Source organism: Panonychus citri, unplaced genomic scaffold (genome assembly GCF_014898815.1).
Source record: "Panonychus citri isolate SS breed McGregor unplaced genomic scaffold, ASM1489881v1 Contig00138, whole genome shotgun sequence".
Classification (NCBI taxonomy): domain Eukaryota; kingdom Metazoa; phylum Arthropoda; class Arachnida; order Trombidiformes; family Tetranychidae; genus Panonychus; species Panonychus citri.
Genome location: NW_026515543.1, coordinates 3,848,695 through 3,862,357, shown reverse-complemented (window position 1 = coordinate 3,862,357; position 13,663 = coordinate 3,848,695). Strand labels below are relative to the sequence as shown.

Below are 13,663 nucleotides of genomic sequence, written 5' to 3'. Positions count from 1 at the left end.
TAACTTATTAAAAAAAACAATTCAAAATCAATGATCATAAAATGATCATTTGAATTAATCAAACAATTCGGTTCTTTTTTGAGTTTCGCGGTTTTTCTTTTACCTTCGCCATCTGTTGTCAGATTTAGAAAATATTGTGGAATTTGTTTTCGCCTAAAAATCAACAAAACAATTTTGTCAATTGACAATTTCAAATTGGAAAAATATCCATTTCTTTTGTGTTTAACTACAGAATCGACAATAGATTATCTAATTGCGATTGGTTGGTTGGTTAACGTCTACAAATTTGTGATCTCAAACTAAAGACAAAAAATAGTTACGATAAGATTGATCCTAAAAAAATTGATTCTAATGTCACAAATATTATCAAGAGGTTGTTTCCTAAAAATACCATATGGATCTTCATTGGCCACTTTATTGGCTCTTTGTGGTGTTTCAATTGTTCTTGGCTCTTTTCTGGAAACAATCACCTTAATCGATGGATTACTTTATGAACTGTTAAACTTAAAGTATTTATGGTTTAATGATGTGAAAGTGGTTTACATAATTTTCTGTACTTTACTGACTGTAGTTATATTGATTAATTTGATGATTGGTTGTATGACCACTGGTCGAAAAGCATCACAATACATGGGATCACCAGGATGCTCTCTTTGTGGATCAGCAACAAGCTGCCTTGTGAAATGTGTCTTCATTGCCAATTACATTCTATTCTACCTGATCTTGGCTTTAACGATCGCATTTACTGTTGTCCTGTTTATTTGTTACATTATGTCAAGATTATGCTCAGAGGGTCGAACCTACGATGAACCAAGTGGATCTAATCATTTACCTGCCAGTGAAGTGACTGACAGTTCACAACAATTGAACCTTAAATTGTTTGCACCCTTGCTCAATGTCCGACCCAATGAGACTGGTCATCTTCTTGTATTTGAAGGATACAAATTGAAAAAATTGTGTATTGATTATCTTTCAAATCTTTACCTTTATGTTATACTTTGTTTCACTGGATTCATTTTATTATGTTCTGGTTTCCTTAACTACCTGATTAATTTAAGTGTTAATTGGGCGAGAATATCAACATCACAAAAATGTGCTGAATTAATTTATCTCAATTCAGCTGAAATGACAGCATTTGGAGGTGAATCATTAGATGTTGGTGGACGTTTTTAATGATTAATTTGTTTTTTATTTATTTTAAACAATTAATTGATTAATTAAGTATTATAAGTATAACCAAATCAACATCTCATGTCAATATTATGGCATTTCTCATATCCAGTCCATCACATTCAACAGCCTTCATCATCTCATTCCATTCATCATTCCAGCAACAACTTGACACTCACTCTTTTTCTGCACGTTCATAACTTCATACTCATCCACCTTAAAGATTTTTACGAATACCAAAATTATCTATTGTTCATTGGAACCAAAATTAAGATTCACCTTTACGAACAACACTCAAACCTTATCAAATTTACTCTCTTTTTCACCTTTCAATTAACTCAATTACAATTTCTATCCACTCTGGTTCTTGATTATCATGTTTGTGAACTCACAACTTGGAACTGATTTTAAAGTTAAGGTTAGTAAACTATTTTCATGATAATTTTATCTCAATTTGATCAATTTTTAATCATTTGTTTTTTGTTTGTTTCCTTAACAGGTAATATTCATATCAAGCCAGCCAACGTATTTAAATAAACATTAATTCCTATCCGTCCATTAATAGCAATTAAGCCTACAATCAGTCTACCACTCAGGAAAAATAAACAAACATCAATTCACATCAAAGTAACATTAACAATCGTATTTGCCAATAAATAAACAATTGATACCTCACTTGGACCAATTTAAACTAATCAAGGAGAATCATCATCATCTTCATCAGCCAAGAATCATGAAGTATCAACTATCATCAAATTAGAATACTTATCACCAAAATAATCAAAGTATTTCTATCAACCAAATTTAAGTTATATCACATTTGCAATACTGTAATTGTTTTTCTCTCTCTTCTTCATAATCTTTCTTGTCTTCTTTTCGTTTTTCCCTCACCTTTTTGCTGATTTTTCTAATGCAAAAATAAACAAAGTTCAACAGATTATCTTTATTGGATCATCAACGCGATCATCAACCGCCAATCAACTTTAATTGTGATAATATTTGTTGTTTCATATGTCACAATAATCTTTTAATTAGGTTGATTGTGTTTCAAATTGTGTTTACAATTAGTCTTATTTTTATCCAATTTTTCTTTCACTGATTATCACAAACCAAATAACAATAATGAAGACAAATATTGTTGATTCTCACAAACCAAGTTACGAATCAAATCTTAATTGTTTGATTGATTAGAAAAAAAGAGAAACTATTTTTAAGATTGAAAAGAAAAGAAAACCATTTTCTCAGTTCAATAGATACAAAGTGAAATCACAACTTTTTTCTCGATTATGTTACTATTAACATCATTTTCAATTCAATTGTCCCAACAATTAAGTTCTGATGAAACTCTAATCACAGTGACACTTTTATCGAAATGAGTAAACACCAACTTTTCAAATTAGTCCAAAAAGGTCCGATAATTAACCTAAAAACAACTGTAAACTTTGAAACTTTTTTACTCTTTTTCGCATTTTTTTTTTATAATTATGATGAGTAAATTGTGATAATCTAATTGCGAGTAGTTAATAACAGGAAATTCAGATGGAAAGTCTCAATTTAGATTATCATTTCTTTTTTACCTTTCCGTTGATAGAATTGCTTGTTGTCAATGATTAGTTTACATCTTAAAATGTAGCTATTGTTAATCTTAAATTATCCTCTTGTTAATGGTAATAAGATTAAGAAGCTGAGTGATTATTGGTTGAGATGATCATTAAATCAACCAAATGGAACCACAATTAAAGGAAAGGTGATAATTCAATGTTAGAACTGATTGGAAAACGTTGATAATATTGTGAAAATATCCAACGTAATTTTGGTAATAAAAGTTCACCGTAAATTCATGGGTTGATAATCATTATCATCGTCATCTCATCGTAATGTTGTTTTTGTTAATGGACTTGAAAGAGAAGAGAAAAAGAAGATGAAGAAGATGAAGAAGATGAAGAAGATAATGATGATGACGATGATGGAACAGGTAAAAAATGTTGATCTTCCATCAGGTTCTCAATGGGTTTGTCTCTTTACCTTGAAGATAATCCATTCACCTTAATTCATTCAAATTTACATTTTCTCACAAACTTGATTATCTTAATCATTCGCATTTAATTTGGTTCTTTCCTTTTTGCTTAATTTAATCAAAGAAGATTCGAAGTGGATTTGGTTTTGATTGATTGAATCTCTGGATTTTGTTGATTAAATTCCGATGATAATCAATTAGTTTATTCTGTTAATCACCAATGAAAACAATTAAAGAATAGTTTTGCCAATTGATTAATAAGATAAAATAACAATACAAATTATTCTCATATTTTAGCTAATCACATCTAAATTGATGATCAAATAATTCACAGTTATTGATATAATTATCAGGTAAATTGTTATTAGTGTCAAGTTAATCAACGGACTTTAAGTGTAAAAGTTATTTCGTTTATGAGTATTAATTGAAATGATTGCATAACAACCAAAACTCATTAAACTTATTCTCATAATTTCAAATTATCGTTTTTTTGACAGCAAGTTAATGAAATTAATTAGAAAAAAATTGATACAATTTAACAGACAATCAGTTATAATGAATTTTATTAATACTCTTTTCGAAAATTAATTGATTTTAATCAAGTTTACAAGCAAAACCCTTGAAATGAGTTAATTGGTTTGATTAATTCTTTCAAATATAATATCAGGTAAAGTTGTAGGTCGTCTTGAAATGCCGAAGCTGATTTCAGGATTTAATTCAGTTCCAGTTTCTAATTTGATTCTAAACTTTTGTAAAATCGAAACGAGATAAAGAAAAGCTTCAACATTAGCTAATCCTTCACCAGGACAGATCCTTTTACCGCCCGAAAATGGGACTAAATAAGGAGGTTTAACGGCTTTAGTACCATTTTCGACTAAAAATCGCGATGGATCAAATTTCTCAGGCTCAGTCCATAAACTGGGATCATAATGAACAGACCAGAAATTGAATAAAATGGAAGTACCTTTGGGTATTTTATGAGTACCAATGGTTATATCACGAAAAGCTCTTCTGAACAAATTAACAGGAACAATCGACGAGTGTCTGTGTACCTCATAGAGAAAGGCCAAAGTAAAAGGCATTCGACTGTGATCTGAATAATCGGGGTTCCGTTCGTGTCCAATCACCTCTTCTATTTCTGATTGTATTTTATCCTGAAATTCAGGGGTTTTCAGGAGGTAATATACCGCCCATGTCATTGTCGAATGGAGAGTCTCCAAGCCAGCGGCGAAAAATGTGAAGCAATTTCGACGTAAAATATCATAACTAAAATTATTCGAACCTTGATCCGAATTTGGTTCATTTTCGTTGTTTTTTTCTCGTTTCTGTTTCTCTCTCAGATAACCATCAATATAATCAGTCATTTCCTCAGATTTTTTCTTCTCATGAGAATCTATTTCACTTTGTACATATGATTCGATATATAAAAGACTTTTTTTAATTAGATCCATTTTAAACGCACCGAATGTCACTAAAAGACGAGCCAACCAAGGTAAAAAGATGAAAATATCAGCAAATGAAAACTGTCGTCCAATGATATCGATACTATTGTCGAGATTCATTTTAACACTGTCATCATAATTGAATTTGTGACCAAACAGCAGGAGCGATATGTTGTTTGACACTGATGGGGCCAATTTCTTTAAGAAATTGACTGGTTTGCCGTCGGCATCAAGGGCATTCAGGAAACATTGTATCTCCTCCTTGATGGCATTTTCGAGGACACTTTTACCCAAGCCAACATCTCGAAGTATATGAAGGGAAAGTCGACGATGTTCACGCCAAATGTCACCCGACATTTCAGTAAGCGAAGGCACTTCGATAATACCAGGGAAAAAGACGGTATCAGGTCGAGCTAATAGAGCCTCATTCGTAAAGGCTTCTTTTATGTGAGGCCAATCGCAAATGACCACAATGTTTTCTTGACCCAATTTAATACTAAAAACGGGACCAAATTTGGCTGATAATTTGTCAAACTCCAGGTAAAGATGTTGTTTAATCATCGGTAAATAGCCAACGATTGGAAATCCCCATGGTCCTGATGGTAATGATCTGATCGATTTGATTGTCTCAAGAATCCATTTAATTAACATCAACTCCAATCGTCAAATGGTTAAAATGTGGTTGAACATTTTAATTACAAAACAATTATTAAGTACTGGGTGACATTTCACTACATGGTTGTCAATGTCAGATCAAAGTCGCTGATTATCAAGTCATCAGTAATTCCGTCATCAGGCAGGAGTCGGCAACGCAGGGCCAAGATGCACGTACGCAATGAAAATACAATTGATAGTGCGCACATGTATGAAGAGTGAGATAGGGACCGAACTCGAATAAAAACCAAATGTTTGTATTGACGAGTATTCACTTTCATTTCAAAATTCTTAAGAGTCACATCTGAAGTTTCTTTCTTTTTCTACTAAAATGAATACAGACTCAAGCAACAATGCAAGTACTTATGCCGAGCAAGCTCGATATGAAAGCTTTTCCAATCAGCGTGGGGCACGGAGATTTCATACCGAACGGAGCTAGCGCGATGGTTTTACTTTACAGGAATATCGCGACAGGTTAAATGTTTTTCTGTGGATACCTCTACCACGCCTCAATCTGGCAAGATTTACACTGGATTGAACATCGTCTTCATTCATCAGATTGTCCTTTCATCCAAGGTCTTCCTTGTGGTAATATACCAAGATCTATTTCAACTGTTTTTCTACAGGAAAACACGCCTCTAAGAGTCATGGTTAATTATGAAAATGAAGAATCAAGGATAGTACAGAATAATAATCCTTCACATTCTAATAACACTGCAGAGGATCGAGTGATTATAATTAACCAAATTGAGGGAGAAGATGTAGTTGACGACTACCCAAGACCACAAAACAATGATAATGTCACTGGTATCTCTAACATCCTAACAGAAAATGAAAATTCTAACAATCTTCCAGGAATCGAAAGAACTAACCGACGTTTTCCTAGAGTATCTAGGCGTATAACAAGAAATAGGCTGGTATCATTTTCAGAATCATCCAATCGACGACGATACTTTAAGCCGCTGAACCTTCAGTTCAGAACACTACAAAGTCGGATTGAAACTTTCTCAAATTGGCCGATCAATGAGATAATAACACCCAAAGAACTTGCAGAGGCCGGATTCTTTTACACTAGAGTATACGATCACACCAGATGTTTCAACTGCAATGGAACAATCTCAAATTGGGAGAGAGATAATGCTTGGGCTGTCCATGCATACTTCCCTAAATGTAGTTATCTATATTTGAAGCGAGGACAGATGTTCGTAGATGATATCAACTCCCCAACAGATACAGTTACTCCCTTACAGAGCTACAACCCACTGATGATAAGGACAGATACACTTGCAAGATATGTCTCGACAAAGAAATCGGTACAGTATTCGCACCATGTGATCACGCTATCTCTTGCATCGATTGTGCGACACAGCTTGATGAATGTCCAATTTGTAAATCAAGTATCTCTCATATATGTAGAATGAAATTAATTAATTAAATAAACTGTTTTCATATAAAATATCAAATCATTTTTATTAGCAAATGAACTTCATCAAAAGAATTCACAATATCTGTAAAATCTGAAAAGCCAGTGAAAATTATTTTCCTGTATGAAAACCGATATTTTAGCTTTACCGATATTATAGTAAGCAGCTGGGTATATTTCAGGTTATATTCAAAGTCTCCATTGTTTGCTAGATCATTCAACACAATTGGATGACCTAATGCACAAGTAGCAACGATATTAACTATTCTTCTTGTATATTCTTTTTTCTTATGCAATTTTAAACACAATTCATCAACAGCATCTTCAGCATCCTCAATTCTCTTATTTCCGACGACATTAATCTTTCCATTTCGGAATACTAGTAAACAATTTATTTTCGTCTTAATGATAGCACCATTGAATCGTTTAGGTCGGTAATCAGTTTGAGGATAAATATTTATCAGTTGATTTAGATCTATCTCAAAAGGTAGAGAGAAGGCGACCACCATGTTTGTAACCCGTGGGCAAGTGTACTCATCCATTTTTGTTATGCAACTGAAAACTTGTATTCCATTCCTCCGAACTTATACTTTTTACTGTTTTATCATTAGATTTTGTATCAGCAGAAAAATACTTGATAAATTTTATGAATGAAAATTTCAGAGAGCGAAACTTTACAAATGCTATACAAAACTCTCCACATGTTCGTGAAGAAGGGTGTTGTAAACAACGGCCATTCCACAACATTTTACGTGACCCGATAGCATTAATTATTTCCTGATGCAATGGAGGTAAACCAAATGAGTCAAAATATTCACATTCATTCGATGTAAATCTCATAGCAACCCAATGCGTTCCAGGAGCAGATGACTTGTCAGTATTGACGATAATAAATGATGGATACTCAACTATTGAAGGTATTTTATCTCGCGCAAAACATCCTATGAATTTATCGTAAGAACAAAGAGCTTTCTTTATTTCATAATCAAACATTACTTTTATTTGAAATCAGTTACAGCATTACGTTCTAAATCTATTTCAATAATATTGTCAAACTCGCAATAAAGTACAGTTATTGTTTCTCTTAATGGTTCAGAAAATCTCAATTGAACTCTCAACGAGCCTCTTTAATAGGGTTAATATGTCCAGTCATACCAGGTCCATGTGACAGGTCTGGTGCAAAGTTAAAGGCGAAAATTGTTTTTCCTCCCATGAAATCTTCCCTAGTAATATTTACTGTTGTATCAGTTGAGTTCATATTCATTGCTTGAAATAGGCCAGAGTACTCTCGTACACATAATTGATTTTTGAAGTCGGGTTGATACGCATTTGTCGGGAATTGAACACCATCAACGTAACAAGCTGCATGTGAAACATTAAAATGGTCAAAGTGGAATGGATCTTGAGACTTAGAACCATTAAATGCTGTAAACCATCTCACGGAAGTTGTCCTGTTATAATATATCTAGAACCGCATCAAGAGAGTTTGCATGGATAGAGGCTTGTCGCAAATCAACCCTTGAAATAGGGTAACATGCAGGCGCAATAGCCAGAGCTTTTAGTGTGCGTTTGTTAATTGGGTGTAGCCTTCATTTTATGCACGTATAGACATGCATCTTTAATCACCATTGCAATATCGCTTACTCTATCCTCATTGCATGAAGAATGAAGGATCGTGTAAGGATTCTTACTTTAATATCTTTACCTCCAAGTATAGCCTTGCCTTGAAATGTCATATCAAAATGTAGCCGTCCATAAAGATCAACTTCTTTACTACCATCTGCAAAACTTCTCAGGTGAAAATGATCGTCTCCTTATTGCATTCTCCATCCACAAACAACTCGACAAGTGCGAGTTTTAGCATCAGCGGAGAAGCCTAGCATGTTTTCAATATAGGCTCGGTAAGCGTATGTTGAATTAGACATGGTAACCTCTTTCCTTCCAATTTCAAGCTCAACTTGTTTTATCATAGAATGAAGTAAATTATTTACTGGTGTTACAGTTTCCCAGTCTTGAATAGTTAACGCAGAATCGTCTGCTTTTCGGATTTTAAGTTGAATTTTCACATAAAAATATGTTTCATGAAGAAGAATATACTCATCCTTAGATGTAGGAATTGAAAACTCTATTATTTTTGTAGAGTCGAGAGATGATATTGGTCTGTATTGTACTTCATAGCTTCTCTCAATAGATTTCTGAACAGGTGGTATCGTAAAAAGATCCAATTCAGAAAGGACAGCTTCTTTCGAATATTTGCTTTGAGTGGTCATTTTAAAAAACTATAATCAGCTATGTAAGATCTTTTTGTCAACTTTCTCCTTTTTATACCTGAGCCGGACTGACCATCTTCATTTCCCACTTTTCTTTTTATAGCCTCTTGAGCTACTTCTTGAACAGTATCAATGATTCTATTGGTCGCAGAAGTTTTGACATCATTCAAAATAGCCTTTCCAGTATCCAGGGCTTTGTCTCCAAGATAACGCAATATAGGTAAAACCTTACTAGTAAAAAGTCTACTGAAAAAGCCACCGCCTCGTTGATAACGTACTCCTGAGAAAGATTGAATTGCAGTTCCATTACCTGCTTGTTCTAAATAATAGCTTTCCATGTTTTTCTAAAGTGTAAAGTCACCGAAACTCTTCCAAATTGAAATTCTATAGGATTTCCTGTATCATCCTTTATATTAATTCTTATTTTATCAATGAAATTTGAATTAACAGGAAAATAATATGGTTTTTGAAAGATTAAATTTATGTCAGATCCGAATTCGTCACGATCGTCTATCCTGGCAGATCGTAAAAATTAGCTTGTATTTCCAACGATTGAATGTGATACAATATCACTATAAACCATTAAAGAATGAATTCCTCCCTTCATATCAAATAGTCTTTCAGGGCTTTTACTCTGCAATCTTATGTATTTATCGCCTATTAATGGCACGATAGAAACATTCTCATCCAACATATTCATTGAGTTTTCATTAGAAAAACCGAGCATTTCCTCTAATTCATTTCCTAAATAAACTAGCATCGGTACTCCGTCACTAGTACGGCCAAATTTCATTTCCACCTTTCGACTGTGTTCATCTAGAACTAATTTAGGTTGTAAGTATTTATCTTGTTCGAATAAAAACTCAATTTTATCGTTGATAGCTTTTATCAAATCATGGATGTTCTTATACCACCCTGGAGCTATACCCGGTTTTTGTAAAATGATTGATCTAGTGTCATGAAGTGTAAATAATGAGTTTTGTTGAACATTATACCAACTTTTAGTGTACGATAACTCTGTTAGAGCCACATGATAGTCATCAGACAAATTCAATGGTTTAGGAAGATATGTTATATAATCAGAAATTTTATTTTTTTCATAAGTAAAGACATTACTAGGAAGTGAAACATAAAACGAATTAGGCATTTTCTTTAAACAAAAAAATTTAATTGATCAAATATTTATTGAGCGCTTTATATCACTTTCACTTGCATTACGGCTTATCAAGGAATTTTTTTTGGAGAACTTTGGAGTTGGAAGTATACATCCTAGAGACATTGTAAGCAAAGTCAGCCATAACTTTTGATCTCCCATCCCAAGAGAAAGATTGAGAAGTGAGGCAATAACAACACAAAAAAGCGTTACAATTTGCATGGTAAACGTAAACATTTCAGCATTCATCATTGTGATATTGTTGTTATCGCTTGTGCATCTATCCATGAATTGTAAGTTGCAGAATATCCTAACCATTTAACAAAGTATTGTGGCTTTCCTTTATATAATCGTCTTTTCAATATTTTCTCAATACGATGTACCTCTGCATGGACTTTCTGTAACTCTTCCTCATAAAATTTTCTATTCTCTATTTTGGTTCCATCATAACCATCTAGTGTGAAAATTGCTTTTTTATTTGTTCTATCCACCGATGAAATTTTGTATACATGATCACTCCAATTCGGGTAGAATCCCTTTTCAAACGGTCCTAACTTATACTTCATTCGCACTTCATCTCCAACATCAATCTTATGTATGAGGGGTGTTCCCTGATAAATTTCTCGTAATGATTTTTTTCCATAAAGTTTTTCAAAAATGGAGTTCGAGTTTTCATCATTTACATCTTTCGGTGCCATACCAATTGATCTATGCAAACTTCCATTATAGGCAATCATTAGCTCATGTAATACATCAATAAATTTTCTCGTCCCTTTCGAAGTGAAATATCGAAACATTCGAGTTTTCAGTGTTCTATTAAATCGTTCAACTATAGCACATTTTATATCAGGATTGTTTGATGAATAATATCTTATATTTTTTGATGAAAGAAGATCTTGAAATGTTTTGTTAATAAATTCCTTTCCCTTATCAGTTCGTAAAGCAGCAGGTGTTCGTGTAGATAGAATATCTTTGAAAGCATCCGAAACGGACTTTGCTGATTTATTAGAAAGTGCCCGCGCCCAAGCATATTTGCTGAAACAGTCAATTACTGTTAAGATATATTTCTGGCCATTATTCTGGCGTGAAAATTCTTGCATTTCAACAAGATCAGCCTCCCATTGTTCATCTATTTTGCTAACGATAATAGGGTTTCTTACGAACTTTCTTCTAGCTTGAGCGTGTAGAGTGTAAGTAAGTTGACTTTTTAACCATCTCTTAACCTGCTCATGTGTTAGACTAGGAATCTCTTTCTTAGCGGCATTGAAAAGTTTTAATGACGAAAAACCCTGCTGGATTATTCGGTTGGTAATAGATGTTGGAAAGTATTTCCTTTTGGGATTGTCCAATTTCCATATGATCTGAGGTTGTATATTCTTTTCTATATTGTTTATCAGCTGGAGTAATAACTTCAGGTTCAGCTTTAGCTTTGGCTTTTTGTTCGGAGTTTTTGTAGTTTTTCCTCGGTTTTTTTTTGAGGTTTTCTTCCAACTTCTTTACATAGAAATCACTATTTCTTTGTATGTCTGTTAACACAATTGGTTCGAAAATTTGATCAGGAGGATAATCAGTTTTACTAATTGCCATATGCTTGAGTTTTCTTCTGATTTTATCATTTTTTATCAGCGAAGAATCAACATCACATTTTTTAAGTAAAAATAAAAATTCATTTATGTATTTAGGAAGTTTACTCTGGTTTGTGAGGGACCCTAAAAGATCAATTAAATCACTATCAGCAATGACCTTATCGTTGAATAACAACCTATTATTGGCGTCATAATAATTACGTAATGCAAATTTCAAAGCTATATGAGTAATCAATTTTATTTTATCACTCGAAGTTTTAGCTGTTACAATTCCTGAACCTTTCATTGGTAATTGAGAGGTCTCAGTATCATTCATTTGGTAAGTTTTCTTTATTACTTCCATTGGATATTATTGTGTTTATCAATTGTATAGCAGCAGGAATAAATAGTGTAGATATCCACCAGATTGTATCAGATGTTTTTATGTCTCTTTTATTTTTATCGTGGATGAAATCAACTATTGCGCGCTTGTGTCTTCGTAACTTTGGTTTAACGTCATCAGGAAGAGGTAGATTCTGGTGTACAACATTCATAACGATCTCATGGATTGCTTTATATATTTTTCCTGTTTGAATTGGTCTGCTAGAAAGTCCTGTCGTAGCTTTTTCCCTTTCAACTTCATGTAGAGGTGAATAATGGGTAAACAGTCGGATAATTCTTGTGAAATCATATTTCATAAATGATGATGTTATGTTTGGCTTCCTTTCGAACTATGTTGGTCTGAACTCGCAAATGATCTGGAGTTCTTGGTGTAAGATCAATCTTTAAATAGCTGAATGGTTGCTTAGTTGCATCTTCATACGCTTTTATCAGTCTTGCGCTCTTGGTTGGATATATTTGTCTAGCTAAGCAGTGTATTTGTGATTTGTCTCTAGGATTTTTCATCAGTACCAAGTATTGACAATTCAAGCTTATTCCGCGCATGTGTTTACCCTGGTGGAAAATGTTTTGTACTATGAATATAACACTTATGTGGAGATGATGACTACCTTTAGTAAATAAATTTAGAAGTCTATTATCTCCTCCTAGTTCATTCATAAGATCATCAACAACAATCAAATCATAATTACTAGGATCTTCAATCAAACCTTCGTGATATTCAATTATACTGTCGCTCTCACTATAGCTTTCCTGCATTTGCCCATGACACCATACAATCTTAGGGTTTGACTTAAGTTTCGAAAATGTGAATCTATGATTATCAATTAAAGACTTAACAAGCACAGTCTTCCCACTTGATGTTGGGCCTGCAATCATACACGTGAAAGGGTGAATAAAAGTAAAATAAGAGTTATTTTCTGAAACCATTTTTAGTTTAATTGAATAATTTTTAAATGAAAGTTGTTACATCAAAACATTTTTTTTTGTTATTCTTTATATATATTATGAAAATTATTCATTGGTTTTTTTTTCGTTTGATGACGTTACCATCTCCAGACAGATTTTCTACCTTCCAGTCCTCCTTGAGTTCACATCTTAATTGCATCAAAACGTATCCAAGAAGGTTTTTACCTGTCCAGTTGTGTGGCATATCAGCATTTGTGTCATCTTGATCAAATCCACAAGATAATGTTTTATCTTCTGCATCGCAATATATTAGGATAGTGTTACCTGTAGCAATTAATAGTCGTTTCAATTCCCAACATGCCCGAAACTTGGCTAAGTAAGCAGTGAGGATATCATTGAATTCGATCTTTTTAAGATCCTTGTTAGCAGCGAGATAAGCAATGATTGAGTTGTACCATTTTTCGTCAATTTTGAACCTGAACGAGGTATCAGTTAAGGTGAATCTTGTGTAGTCACCTGACTTTGAGTTTATTTTAACAAATGGGGTTGGCTTTCTGATGTATTTTTCAGAAGCTTCACCATTAGTTTTTGAGACAGGTACTGAAAATTTTGAGAAATCCATTTCGATGATGTAGTTTTTTTGTTTGTTGTTTTTTCTAGA

At 33.2% G+C, this 13,663-nt stretch overlaps 2 protein-coding genes across 2 annotated transcripts; one reads left to right on the top strand and one right to left on the bottom strand.

Moving 5' to 3' along the window:
- The first annotated feature begins 160 nt into the window (after positions 1-160).
- LOC128393086 (uncharacterized) lies at positions 161-2,110 on the top strand. Its single transcript, XM_053353211.1, has 2 exons — positions 161-1,588; positions 1,670-2,110. The coding sequence occupies exon 1, from the start codon at positions 352-354 to the stop codon at positions 1,171-1,173; it is 822 nt and encodes a 273-aa protein (XP_053209186.1). The 5' UTR covers positions 161-351; the 3' UTR covers positions 1,174-1,588; positions 1,670-2,110.
- Positions 2,111-3,721: 1,611 nt separating this feature from the next.
- LOC128393722 (cytochrome P450 2J4-like) lies at positions 3,722-5,280 on the bottom strand. Its single transcript, XM_053353936.1, has one exon. The coding sequence runs from the start codon at positions 5,278-5,280 to the stop codon at positions 3,817-3,819; it is 1,464 nt and encodes a 487-aa protein (XP_053209911.1). The 3' UTR covers positions 3,722-3,816.
- Positions 5,281-13,663: the final 8,383 nt, after the last annotated feature.

Bases quoted from the DNA above. Each gene is read 5' to 3' on its own strand.
- LOC128393086 (XM_053353211.1), top strand. From the start codon at position 352: ATGTCACAAATATTATCAAGAGGTTGTTTCCTAAAAATACCATATGGA.
- LOC128393722 (XM_053353936.1), bottom strand. From the start codon at position 5,280: ATGTTAATTAAATGGATTCTTGAGACAATCAAATCGATCAGATCATTA.